The sequence below is a fragment of the Phyllosticta capitalensis genome (genome assembly GCF_038381095.1).
Source record: "Phyllosticta capitalensis strain CBS 128856 chromosome Unknown BKA78scaffold_2, whole genome shotgun sequence".
NCBI classification, from domain to species: Eukaryota; Fungi; Ascomycota; class Dothideomycetes; order Botryosphaeriales; family Phyllostictaceae; genus Phyllosticta; species Phyllosticta capitalensis.
The window spans coordinates 57,149-70,103 of record NW_027117440.1 but is presented as its reverse complement, the minus strand read 5'-3'; the positions used below and the strand labels follow the sequence as shown (position 1 = coordinate 70,103).

Here is a 12,955-nt window from a genome sequence, read left to right as displayed (position 1 = left end):
TCGGCTTTCAATTTGCAGCATCAAATGTGCGAGAGTCAGCGTCGCGTGAACGATAACACCATCGCGACTTTCTCCCGACCCGTCTTCCCGTCGGCTTTCAGCTTGAGCAAGTCTCACCCCGGCCAAAGAGGGAATCTGCGTCAATCCAAACTCGATATCTCATCCTTTCGGGCCCAGATGAACTCAGACTCATGGTATCCTTTGGCCGGGATCACAATGTGGACAGCAGGGAATGTTGCTATGTTCAAAAAGCAGTTGCTTCAATGACTCTTGGATTTCCCTCCGTTGGGACGGGAGGCTAGCAGGAGAGTGGAGATCGATTGCTTGTCATCATCCTCTTGTCATTCAGCAATTTCGAATCTGCAGACGGAAAATTTCACGCAGTAGAAGTTCAATGAAGCTGGTGGTAGGTGGCGTGGGTGTGCAGGATCACACAATCCACGCCGTTCAAAACCGATTACACCTCCGCACCGAAACCGACACCACCAAAATATCAGTACACAGCATTGAATGAAACGTACAGTTGACGGACGTTGCTCAGAGCTCAGGAGCCACGGGCGTGACTCGCTCGCTCAACATCTGGAGCTTTCTGCAGCTTCTGCGCCAGCCGCAAGCTGCACTGGCTTGCGCAAAGCAAAGAAGACCATGAGAAGTTCCAAAATCTCCGCCTCTTGGCTCTGAATAGGAACTTGAAGGAGCACGTGCAGCGGTAGCCCTAGTACATGGCATTTTTCCGCCTCTTTACGTCTATTTCCGAGCCGACTTCAGCATCGTTGATCAACTGCAGGAAACTTTCCGTGGATTGAGTCGCGCCGAAAAGTCCTCTCGACACGAAAGCCACGAGCTGAAGAAGCCGATCATGAACGCGACCCCGCCGTACCGAGACCAGCTGTCCTATGAAAGACAAAGCCTACTCCATGTGTTTCAAGAAGCCCGCTCCCATTGATGACCGCGGTGAATATTTCTACAAATGATTTGGGCCTCGGGAACAAAACAAGATGGCCGAGTCTCTCTGCCACATGAGGAGACGGGAAGATACCCCAGTACTACAAGCATTCATCAAGCCGTCTACAGTGACAGAATGCGCCGTGAAGACCGAGGAGCACTTTGCCGCGCGGAAAATGACTTTGTTGGTTGGACAGCGCTGGTTTTGTCCTCACGCGCGCTTCTCCGACAAACTTGTTGCCAAATATGCTCGGGCCGGACGACTTGTCAATTGATTTGCCGAACTGTTAAAGATGTGTTCCATCCGAGCACATCGTAAAGCCCACGCGATGATTTATGCTCGGGTTATCCGACTTCGGGAACCCATTGACTGGGATGACTCGGGAATAACACTTCATCGCAACAGGCACGACAATCAGAGAGGTCGCTCATTGGACCGCCTGTAGTATGTACAATCGGATTAGCTCGAAGCCTACTTTCACGAATACCGCAATCCTGGCACGCTTTTCGTCCGGCGGTCAAATCAAGCTTGGGACGGCACCGCGCTGGTCCCTGCCCTCGAGCTTCTTTCCAACACGCACCCAAGCGCGCGGCTGCCCGCTGCATGTTTCCCAAAGCACCCAGATTCCAGCCACATGCCACTTCATGATCTGCAGCAAGGGCGTTGACGGCATCATCCGCGTCGGGATCCAACCTTGGAGACCGAAACCAGACCAACGCCCCCATGATACGACTCCAACTTTACACCAACCACATCCTTCTTGTTCAGTCACGATGTGGACTGGCCAAGATGTGGAACGATGTCCAGAGAAGCTGTGCGAAAGAAGTCGCCTCCCGGGAACAGTCAATGACGTGAAGGCGGCTCGCTATCGCTCTTTACCATCCTTGGCGCCCCAAAGCTTCGAATGACATCAAAAGTCTAAACACCTCAAGCCACTTCCGTGTATCTCTACCTTCTCTTGTAAAAAGGCTTGGTAAGGAATCTTGAGTGGTTTGCGAATTAGGGCGCAGCGCTGGTTGTATGTGCAAGCTGCGAAGTGACCGGCGAAATGACCACGGTCCTTCCAGTTGCCAAAATTTGCTGTCTGGATTGCTCCTGCCAAAAAGGCCCCTTGAGCAAAATTAATCCAGTGGATAAGGCCACCAGACGAAAGCGGTATCGTTGGCACGTCGAACCAAGTACACGTGTGTGTTGTTGTCGACTTGAAAGGTCTCCTGCCACCTGATTAGTGAAGTGACTTGTTTCTAGGTGCTTTTCGTGCTGATTCGAGCGCATTGAATGAACTCCAATGAGAATGATGAGGGGCAGCCGGCCTATATGCCTGGCAAATGAGAACCAAGAAATTTAGCACGTTGCCTATCTTGCTAACGATCGATTAGGTCTTTAAGGTTCGGCACCTTTTTAAGGTACTTTTAACAACACGGCTTGTGCCAAACTTAAATCCGAAAGCAGCATAAGCGAGACTTGGAGCAACATGACGACAATATCGTGGTCGCGAGAATGGCGCAACTCGATTCTATAAGACCAGTCAGTATTTCGTGATGGCTGCTGCAGCGCAAGGTCTTTGTTCGCCGCAGCCTAAGCAATAATGTATCTTTTCAGCATCATCCTCCTTTTCCTGCACGGCTTGTTGCTCAACAATGTCGCTGCAGTACCATTGCACTTGGCACCAGTGGGCGCACCATTGTTTGAGCTCTTTGTCGTGGAAGATGGAGAGATTGTCCCCCTCGACCGATCCAACCCCTTGCATATGCCCCCTGACCCCATGTACGATGGACTCCCGATGAGAACTCAGTGGAACGAGTACAACGAGGTGCAACATGTCGTCTTGATTGAGCTCCTCGACGTCCACCAGTATCGGAAGCACTTTCTCCAAGGACCTTCTTGGGCCGACCTGGAGCTTTCAGACGAGGATGTTGAGGACCTGAGGTAAGTCAGATACTATTGAAACAAAGCTTCCACTCACCAGAAACATCCAGACAATCCCACTTCAACAAGAGCTACGACCCCAGGCCCTATGCGGCTGCAAAAACGAAGAGGCTGCAAAAGCGCGACCCCTATCTCATCCCCCAGCATTGTGACGAGCACAGCGTGACTTACAAGTCGACGGGTGTCGTTCACAACACGAACCCCAAGTCTATTGGAGCCTTGCATCTGGCGTGCCAACAGATTTGCAATCCGGTCAAGGGAACATTCACTGCACAGGTGACCCATCAGTCCTCGCTTGGATGGTCAATCTCTTCGAAAGACTTGCCATATGCTCAGCAGGCAGCGGTACGTTTTTCCAGAATCTGAAATCGCTGTCACTGACTGTCAGATCAGAAAGATTATATGGGCAAGTTTGCCAAGTACGCCCTCGGTTTCGTCAAAGAGCTCGGCCTCGGATTCTCATCGGCCGAGGCAGACAGTGTCGCGTACAGTCATGCCTACCAAGCGGACTGTGGAGCCGAAAAGAGTGCCTGTTTCCTTTGCGAGCGACCAAATGTGATTGTCCGGAAAGGAGACTCCAGTGTACGTGACCTCGTGCTTACTCCTCGAGATGTTGCTGATTTCAGTAGCACCAGGCATACACCAGCCAAGGTTCTCGTTGCCCCGACTATGATTTCACAACCACCGGCTGGGAAGGCCACACGCTGTACAGCGAGAACGACGCAAACGGCGGTAAGTCAAACCCCTCGAGACCTGAGGGCGTCCGGACTGATGACACCACCAGCGGTCTGGGACATTTGCTACACAACAAACAATTGCTTTCAGTTTACTCCTGTCATCCCTGCGGGTAAAAAGGCCTGCCCGCCAAATGCCATACCATACTCCGCAACCAAAGCGGGAACTTCAGTGTGAGAGAAGAACCCGATCAGTTTTCGAAGTCATTGGTCGCATTCAAGTTGCTGTTGAGCGGTGATGACTTTTGAGGAACAAGACGTGTGTCATGACCAGGCGTTGAGGAACAGGACTCAGGGATAAAGACGACGTAATGTGAAACTGTGTAGTGTATACCACCAGTAGTCTGCCTAGAAAGAAATGGATGCTTGTCGACGGACCAGCCCCTCACGAGAAGGCGCCAAGCGCCAAGCGTACCAAAAGGGTGTCTATGCACATCATCCAACCTACCTTTGCCTTCTTCATGATTGTTCCCTTGACATCTGTAGCTTAATTACAAGTATGTGCCTAAGGTTATCGTTAGGAGTGAGCTGTCCACGCTTGTTCGAAGCCGCTTGCCGCATTTGCTGACCACTCCTCCAATAAGCTTCTTTTCTCCCCCACGTGCGATGGTACTGACAAACTGGAAGCCGTCGAGCGACACCGAGCCAATACGACACTCTTTAGCTGAACAGAATCCCGGACGATAGATGAGCGTACCCCCAGTTGCAGCGGTCGGCCCCGCAAGCGCTTTCGCTGTTGCCGTCGCCGTCGCAGTTACCGTTACCGTCCCGATCGCCATCGCCATCGCGCCAACTTGTCCGCATAAGGTAGTCGTTCATTTGTCGTAGCACGCGCAATTCGGCAGGGAGCTCTGCGGCCGCGACGGGATCCGGAATCGCTCCTTTCGTCATCTGTCGTGTCTGTTGATGGGCAGAAACATGTGCGCCGCCATCGTGTGTGCACAGCGATGGAGTTGAAGAGTTGGGGAGTTGAGCGGCCACTGTAGCGCGGAGGTGCGGACTTAGGCGAAGGCACTAGCCGAGAAGGGAAGTCCTGCGCGTCTACGCTAAACATCAAAACAAAGCGACGCGCGACACGAGTTCTCGAAACAAAACGAAGCTACGAGATCAGGAAGCAAGAGAGAAACCCGCCAATCTTGCAAACCTTTCCAACGAAAGCCGAGAACTGGCATCGGGACACCTAGTCGGCACGGCCGTCGCCAAACGGGCTCGAGAAGAAGCAGCACGCCGATGAATCCAACCGGCCAGCATGACAAGTTACAAGACGTTGGGGCAGATGGCAGATGAGAATCTGGAAAACAGAACTTTCGGTTTGCTCCATATTGCCATTCCTGCGACAAGATGGCATCATGGTTCATCGTCTCCGCCGAAACAGAAGCCAACAGGTTTGTTGCTGGCAAGCCGCACCGCCACGATCATGGATTAGTCCTGAACGTCAAAGGCCCCGATGAGCTTTTTGGAACGTGGGCTTGCTTTGGACCCTTCATGAGAATGACCGCCGGATCGTCTCGATTGTAAGGTTGTCTTCCAAACCTGCAGCTCCGCCGCGCTTTTCACGATGAAAAGCTTTCATCTTATTCCCGTGTTCCGTGATCCGCTTTGAGACTGACAACTTGCAGTCTTACGTGTCACAGCATCGAGGGCAGTCACTGCTTATCTTTTTCAGCCCCATAATTCCGTGGGGGCGGAATTGCAACTGCCGACGCTCGGAGGGGTCTTCCAGCGCGGAGGAACACGCAGCATCGCCGTTAAGAAGCGGTCCATGCCACAGTTTCCAGAGGAAAGGCTGCACGCTCATCTCATCTGCATTCTTGGTATGACTCAGGACGTTTGCTCTGAGGATTTACTCAAACTGATACATGGACATAGCGAATCCTGTGGCTCCGCATCATCGACCACCAGCCTACATTCGACAGAGTTTCCCAACCAGAGCTCAGCCAACCTCATTATCCTAGAGGTATCCTCCAATTCTGCAAATGCTTTGTGCACTGTGCATTACCAATGCCCAGGAGGGAAACGATCGTCGTCGTGGTCTCCCTCATCACAAGACCTTGTCGGACTTTCTCAAAGCCGCAGATGGTGGATGCCAAATCTGTTCTCGTTTGAAAGTCCACCTCGAGGATTCGGCTGGCAAAACTTTTCTGACCGAAGCTCATTATATCCCGGCGATATGCTTAGTCAGCGAGTCTATGTTGCGGTTTCTATTCCCAGGTTCTTTTCCCGACGAAGACAATTGGCATCCTAGGCCGGAGTTTACTTTCATGCTTCATCCGCCCCTAGACACTGGTGGCTTCATAGAAAATAAGGGTGTATGGCCACCTCCAACCAACCCCGACGATCACTTTGGGACTAAGGATACACTGGCAAAAGCTGATGTTGAGACGCAACCCTGGAAAGTCAGGGACGGTAAAACTATCGCATTTCCATCAAATACCGGCGACCCAGCAGTGCTTGATTTGGCAAGAGATTGGCTCAGGACCTGTCAAGATAAGCACAGTCTATGCACGGAGATGGTTTCCAAGAGCAGGGACGGTGCCTTGAGCAAACACCCGAAAAGGCTCATTGACTTGAGCAATTTGGCAAAGTCCAGTGGAAACCCATTCCTCATCGAGACCCGCGATCACGAGCTGCAGGGCCCTTACGCAACCCTAAGTCATTGCTGGGGAACCAAGGAGTTTATCACCCTAACGGAGAACAACATCGGCGACATGTTGACTGAGATACCCATGGACCAACTTCCCAAATCTTTTCAGGATGCAATCACAGTTTGCGTCAGACTGAAGATCCAGTATCTGTGGATTGACAGTCTTTGCATCATCCAAGCCAAAGCGGGCATCAACGAAGACTGGATCGAGCACGCCAGAACCATGGCCGACATTTATCGAAACTGTGTTTTGAACATCGCCATTGACCGAGCTTCCAATCCTTTTGAAGGAGCGTTCGTCGAAAGGGACATCGGTCTCTTGCAGCCCGGTAGGGTCACAGTCCCCTGTACCGGTGTATTTGACCACGAGTCCTGTTTCGAGACGAAATTTTTTGCGCCTGCCAAAAAGGATCAAATCTCAATGCTGGAAGAACTGCCACTTTCAAAGCGTGGATGGACGTTCCAGGAGAGGTTTTGCTCTCCAAGGGTACTTCATTTTGGCCAAGACAGGATTTATTGGGAATGCTTCTCAAGTCGCATGAGTGACGTCTCTGAGCGCTACGGTCATGACATTGGCCGGATGTCCACACCTTTCAAATATTTCACAAGTTCGGACTGGGAGGACAATGTTTTTCGCTGGCACAATATGGTGGCAGGGTACACAAAACGTCTTTTGACAAAACCAGATCAAGACAAGCTTGTCGCTTTTGCCGCCATTGCCCAGGAATACGAACGGCAAACAAAACTTCAAATCACCGCTGGACTTGTTCTAGGCGGCCCCGCTGAACTACTTTGGATGTCCAAGCCTTGCGATCGGGAGACGAAGAGACCAAGAGGGTACCGGGCACCCAGCTGGAGTTGGGCAAACGCAGATTCCCAGTGCGAGCTTTTTCTTGACTACGAAGGTCCAAAGAATTTTGCTGAAGTCTTGAACATAGACATGGAGTATGTGGATCCGGAGAATAGGCATGGGATGGTGCAGTCCGGCATTCTCACCATGAAGGGACCCATTGCATCTTTTCAGTGGGAAGAACTTCCCAACCACCGCCCGGGAATCACGAGCATCTCGGGTATGTCAACGGTCAAAGAGGCAGAAACGTTGGAGCTGTGGGTGTATATTGATTTTGATGATGATTTCGAAACGTTTCATAGTAGGGAGAAGATTCTAATGCGGGTAAGGCCTTGTGCGGGCTTGATGTTGGTCAAGACTGAGGCGGAAGATACCTACATCAGGGTTGGTATGTTCTATTGCTGCTTTACAACAGAATCCAACAGCCGCGTTATGCACCAGCATATCGCGGACAGATTCGACGAGCAACGGGTGATTAAAATTGTTTAAGACTGCTCAGCTCAGTCGACAATCGAATCGAATCAACTCTTCACCCTTCACAAAATGGACCAAGAAACACAGTAGAGCAGGACACAAACATGGGCGGCATTTTCCCCGACTCCCCCCCTTTTTTCCTTCCCGAAGCAAGCAGCGCCGCATCTCCTCAACACCAACGACACTCCAAAACACGCCCAAAAGAACTTTCCCCAAGTCCCGTAGCCTGCTCCCCTCGCCGCCTTTTCAAAGATTTTACAAACGCATGGCGGCTGAAATTTCCCTTTGCACGCCTCCATCACGCTGCCTTGCTATGCCCCTGAGCCACAAACGTCACATCCCTTGACTGAGCAAAGAATTGAAGACCTCTAGCAGAACACATGCATTTTGACGACCTCCAAATTCCGCGCGCCGCTGGATTTCTGTCCGACTCCTGAACCTCCTTCCCCCCTTCCAAAATTCTGACTCCCCAACTCCCCCTTTTCGAGATCTTGACTTCCCTTCCCCACTAACGGCGCAACTGACTGCACCATAAATGCCTACCTTGCCCAGCCACTATTTGCGACTGACTGACTGACCGACCGACTGACTGCGCAACTGGCTGCGCACCCGATAATGACTACGCAACTGACGCGGACTCGCTGCAAGACGAAAAGCTGGACAACGGCACACCAGGCCATGGCGCGCTGGACCCCAGTGAATGCTCTTGCCCTCAGCTCCGGCCCAGAAATCATGACATCGCGGGTGTATTCTCCCTACCACGACTGCTTCTGCGTCTGCCGCTACTGCTGCCGCTGTGTTGGGGGAGAATTACAGTTGCTGTGTTGGCTTTCTGCTCTCGCTTTGTATTCTCGACAAGGAAGAGAAAGATCTTCACACGACGCACTCTGTCGGTCGGATTTGGAGAGCACTCCAGCAATTTCTTCCGCCATCTGACTGCCCTCGAGACTTTGCAATCTACATCACCATTATTCCATTCTGTGTCTCATTCTGCTTCATGTCCCAAACCACTTAGTAGACCAGACACCCAGAGTAGGATTGCGTCAAAACCCGCAATCTATTACTCATCTACTACACAGCTTGTAGGACTTTCTTCCCCCTCCCTTCAGCCTCTTCGTTGCACCCCGCCGCTCCACGCATTCGCTCCAACAGAGCAGAGAAGGACAAACGACATAGTGCGCCCTCTGTCCCACCACATCAAGCTTTCCCCTTCACCAAGACAGATCCATGAGTCCGCCCGTCCAGTCATCCCAACCAACCCTTCCCGTGTAGGAATGGAGGAGAAAAGAAAGGAGGGAGTAAGATGAACGGCCACAGTCATGTCCTAGCAATCAACCAACCAACCATGTGTGTGTGAAGGGAACTCGAGTACTAGAACACTTGAACACCATGCCAACGCGACCGACGGACATACAAACAGACAGACAAAGCGACCACAGCCGCAACCGCAACCACAAGCCCACACAAAACCAACAAAACCAGAAAGGAAAACCCGCAGCGGCGCGCCCAAACCCTACGCACCCGCCCTACCCACCATCCCAAGATCCAAACGCACCTCAGCCAAAATCTCCGGCAGGTCCTGGCACCATACTAGACGCAGCTACATAGGTACGGCGACAGTGACGGCGGCTACTGGGACGGCAGAAGCAGCCCGCAAAGTACACAGACGCCCACAGAGGAAGGCAGGTGGTACGCGGTCGCTCGCGCCTTTCCGGATCTTTCCGCACCTACATAGGTATCTTAGGTACTTCCAAAGCCCAAGGCAAGGAAGGGGCGGACGACGGGAATCACAAAAGGCGAGGAGAGGATGGAAGGAAGGAACCACCGTGCGCGACCGCTGTGCTACGCGATATGAGGACATTGCAATGGAAAAGGCCGCGGAAACGGTGGATTATGGAGGTAGGTAGTGTAGTTTAGAGGAGAGGTAGGTAGTGTAGTTTAGAGGAGAGGTAGTGTAGTAAGTAGTAGTGTCCAACGAGCCAACAAACCAACTAGCCAATCAACTACCCAGCTAGCTAGCCGTCGCAGAACCACACACCTGCCCACGTACGCAGAGCCACACAGCCAACAGACCACGTCCCCATTCGAGAGAGTCTAATTTGATTGGAACGAAAGCAGGAGGAGTCAGAAGAAGAAGAGCGGAAAGTTAAGAACAGGACGACAGAAAGGGGCAAGACGAATCGAATCAAAAGGACCAGAAGCAGTAGGTAGTAAGGTAAGGTAAGTTTAAAAGCTGCATCCAGACGAAGCATGTCAGAACGAAAACACGAAAAAACAAGACGCCATGATGCCTCCTCCCTCCGTAGCCATCGCCCCCAAAATAACCTGAACACGGTCTCTCTTTGCTCCAATGCCCCCCGCCCATTCTTTTGCCCAACCCAAGGTATCCAGATGAGCGCGTGTGCGCCGCCATGCCTAGCCTCTTCACTTCCGTCGATCAAAAGATTTCAATTCATTCAAGCTCGGCTCCTACGACACGACAGGCTGGGGCCCCTGCGGCCCCTGGCCTTGCGGCGGCTGCGGCTGCGGCGTCGCGCTGGTCTGGCGCTGATGGGCCTGCGCCTGCGCTTGCGCCTGTTGCATCTGACCGTGGCGCGTCAGGCCCTGCGTGTAGGCCGCCATGCTCGCCTGGTAGCTCATGGCGCCGGACGGGTTGTACGAGGGAGGTTGGGGTTGTCCGTTGCTGTACGGGCCGCCGGGCGTGCCGCCGTAGTACGAGCCGGGGCGACCGGGTTGCTGTTGCTGGGCCATCGGCTGGTGAGCACCTGGCGTGGCGTATGCGTGTGGTGCGGCAGATGACGGTGGACGTTGGCCGTAGGGGGTCTGGGGACCGCCGGCGGTAGGCGCCAGGGGGTTCTGCTTGAGGGGACTGCTGCTGTTGCGGACGTGTGGGCTTCCTGTTGCGGTGTAGTTGAACACTGGTCCGGGCCCTTGGGTGCGCGGTGGGTAGCCGTGCGGAGGTCCCATTCCGTACATCGATGGCGGGCGTTGACCGTATTGCATCGGCATGGGGGTTTGGTATGACGAAGCGGCCGCGCCATAGGACGGAGCGCGGACAGGGGTTTGTTGAGAATACGTGGGCGGGAAGCTTGGCCTTGGGGCAGTCGCTGGATATCCAGCCGGAGCCTGGTAGCTTGGTCCTGTCCGAGTAGGGTATTGATGAATCGAGGGTGAGCGAACAGCTGCCGGCTGTGGTGTGTAGTACGAATGCGGAGCTCCAACGGGTCGGCCCGCGTATTGGGGTCCAGGGGGAGGGCGTCCGCCGTAGTGCTGGGGAGACGGTGCGTATCCTTGCACCGGGGCATGTGGACGACCTGCCATGGCAGGATTGACGGTACCAGCACCAATGGCAGCAGTCTTGGCCAGCTTGGATACCTGATCCTCTTCCAACACGCCCCTGTAATCCTTGGTCTTGACGACAATCTTTTTGGAAATGTTGAGGTCCTCCAGCTGGTCGCCGTTGAGTTTTGCGAGCGCGAATGGGGGCAGACTTGACACCATCAGGGCCAGCTGGCTCTTGAGGAGGTTGTACACGTCCATTTCCTCTGAAGAAGGCGTCGAGGGGCGTACCGAGTCTTGCGCAGCCGGCGTCCGCGATGATGGCGCCAGTGTGCTTAACCGAATCCGCTGGTATGAATGAAGGGTTTCGAGGAGCTCATTGATGTCGTTGAGAATCTCGTCAACTTCGCGTTCCTTGTCCTCACGATCAATCTTTTCCGGCACGTTGAGCTCCTGTGGCTCAAATGACTCGACTGCCTCTTTGAACGCTTCGTCCTCGTCCGCGTCTGGCGCTGATTCTCCGTTTACGGCATCACCGGCCTGCGCGTCGACCAGTGCAGGGTCAATCGCGAAAGTTTGTTGGAACCTCCTCTCTCCGATCTTTTGCCACCAAACACGATTCTTCGTCTCCTCGGGCACCACAGCAATACCGTCGTCACGAGTCGGGGCGAAGCTACAATAGACGCTCCGAAAAAGAGCGTCCGCCTTTGCCCTCTCAAGAGCAGCCACTTCTTCTTCGGACTTGGGGGGATTGACTTCGCCCGTGCTCAAGGCGCGATCCCGTTGCTTCCGCTTTGCTGAAGGCGATGACGGCTCCTTGGGCGGGTCAACTCCACCATAACCAAGCCAATCTCCAGCGGTTAGTTTTTGGCTCGAATACGTCGATCCACGGCGGCTCAGCCTTGCTAGCGGGTCCTGGGGACCCCAAACAACCGTGTTGCCCCGCGTAGTTGTTTGGCTCAAAGGAATTGGCGGCTTGAGCTCTCGTAATTTGGGAGGTGGACCAAAAATCTCTCCAAAACTCGGGCCCTTGGCTTTTCCAATGGCATCTTCTGTGTGCACGGGAATGACCTTGGTAGCCGACAGCATGCTTGGGAGGTTGTTTTCATCCAAAGGCAAAATGACTTCGACTGAGGTGTCGAGCCCGTTGTCGTCTTGGTGAACCTTGACCGGCTTCTGCAGGCTGGTGAAGAGCTGCTTGTTACCGCCAGCCGACGTGAAGAGCGTCAAAACCGATCGCGCGCCAGTAGAAGTGTCATCCGTCTCATCCTCGGGCTCAATCTTGATTTCGACGCCATTTGTGGCATTTTTCTCGTCGTCTGCCGCGCCATGAGCCTGCTCCTCGGGCTTGCTCGATTCCGACGCGAAGGATGCTTCTCTGATGACAAGGTTTTTGAGCACTTTCTTGAAAGCCAATATGCCCGTCAAGAGTTTGGCGTCGACATCGGAGCGCGAGTGGTGGGCGGAGATGGAGCTTGAAAGCTGAGCGCAGATGACATCAACATCGTGGACGAGCTCATCGAGGGATGCGTACGACTCGGACGTGGCCTTGTCTGCGACGGTGGAGGCGACAGGTGCAGCCTGGGTGAGCTTTGCGCGCTTTGAGCTGGGCTCTGCGCAAGTGCTGGGAATGGGATAATTGAGGATGGACGGGGTGGTGTCGTAGCTAACAGAGGTAATGGTCAGTACAGATGATTGGGCAGTGGTTGAGCATGCGCGAAGAGGGTGGTTGGGGCGCGCGAACCTCTTCAATATCTCGAGGACATCTTCGAGTAGGGCTTTGAGAGACCGGGGGGCGCGCGGCGGGGCCCTTTGGTCGCGTTGCGGGAGCGCGTCTTCAGCAGTTGTTGACCGCTTTCGTTTTGCAGCAGAGGGTGAGGAAGCGGATTGGGATTGAGGTTGGGCGGCGGGTTGTGGCGGCGTGAGGGCGCCGTTCTGTTGCGACATTGCCTCGACGTCGATGACGAGAGGCGCTTTGAGCTGTCGTTGGTGGCCGTTTGGGTGAAGTCAGTCGCTGGTTGTCGGGTGAGTGTCGATGCGACGGGCGGCGGACGGGCGACGGCCAGGGCAGCAGCGGCCAAGAGAGACTGCCAGTGTGT

General features: G+C 53.8%; 4 protein-coding genes across 4 annotated transcripts; 2 read left to right on the top strand and 2 right to left on the bottom strand.

Annotated features, from left to right (window-relative positions):
• Positions 1-2,534: 2,534 nt before the first annotated feature.
• BKA78DRAFT_292091 (uncharacterized protein) lies at positions 2,535-3,787 on the top strand (the record flags this gene model as incomplete). The annotated part of the gene is made up of 5 exons (XM_066885998.1): positions 2,535-2,875; positions 2,926-3,220; positions 3,269-3,457; positions 3,505-3,607; positions 3,660-3,787. The coding sequence occupies 5 exons, from the start codon at positions 2,535-2,537 to the stop codon at positions 3,785-3,787; spliced, it is 1,056 nt and encodes a 351-aa protein (XP_066747234.1).
• Positions 3,788-6,342: 2,555 nt separating this feature from the next.
• On the top strand, positions 6,343-7,696 carry BKA78DRAFT_304515 (uncharacterized protein). The gene has a single exon (XM_066887629.1). The coding sequence runs from the start codon at positions 6,477-6,479 to the stop codon at positions 7,590-7,592; it is 1,116 nt and encodes a 371-aa protein (XP_066747233.1). The 5' UTR covers positions 6,343-6,476; the 3' UTR covers positions 7,593-7,696.
• A 1,847-nt stretch (positions 7,697-9,543) lies between these two features.
• On the bottom strand, positions 9,544-9,937 carry BKA78DRAFT_68212 (uncharacterized protein). The gene has a single exon (XM_066893573.1). The coding sequence runs from the start codon at positions 9,827-9,829 to the stop codon at positions 9,593-9,595; it is 237 nt and encodes a 78-aa protein (XP_066747232.1). The 5' UTR covers positions 9,830-9,937; the 3' UTR covers positions 9,544-9,592.
• On the bottom strand, positions 9,938-12,894 carry BKA78DRAFT_68211 (uncharacterized protein). Its single transcript, XM_066893572.1, has 2 exons — positions 12,601-12,894; positions 9,938-12,522 (listed from the first exon to the last, which is right to left on the bottom strand). The coding sequence occupies exons 1-2, from the start codon at positions 12,801-12,803 to the stop codon at positions 10,047-10,049; spliced, it is 2,679 nt and encodes an 892-aa protein (XP_066747231.1). The 5' UTR covers positions 12,804-12,894; the 3' UTR covers positions 9,938-10,046.
• Positions 12,895-12,955: the final 61 nt, after the last annotated feature.

Coding starts and splice junctions, on each gene's coding strand:
- BKA78DRAFT_304515 (XM_066887629.1), top strand. CDS start 6,477: ATGGCCGACATTTATCGAAACTGTGTTTTGAACATCGCCATTGACCGA.
- BKA78DRAFT_68212 (XM_066893573.1), bottom strand. CDS start 9,829: ATGCTTCGTCTGGATGCAGCTTTTAAACTTACCTTACCTTACTACCTA.
- BKA78DRAFT_68211 (XM_066893572.1), bottom strand. CDS start 12,803: ATGTCGCAACAGAACGGCGCCCTCACGCCGCCACAACCCGCCGCCCAA. Junction 12,523..12,600: donor GTCCTCGAGATATTGAAGAG/GTTCGCGCGCCC, acceptor TACCTCTGTTAG/CTACGACACCACCCCGTCCA.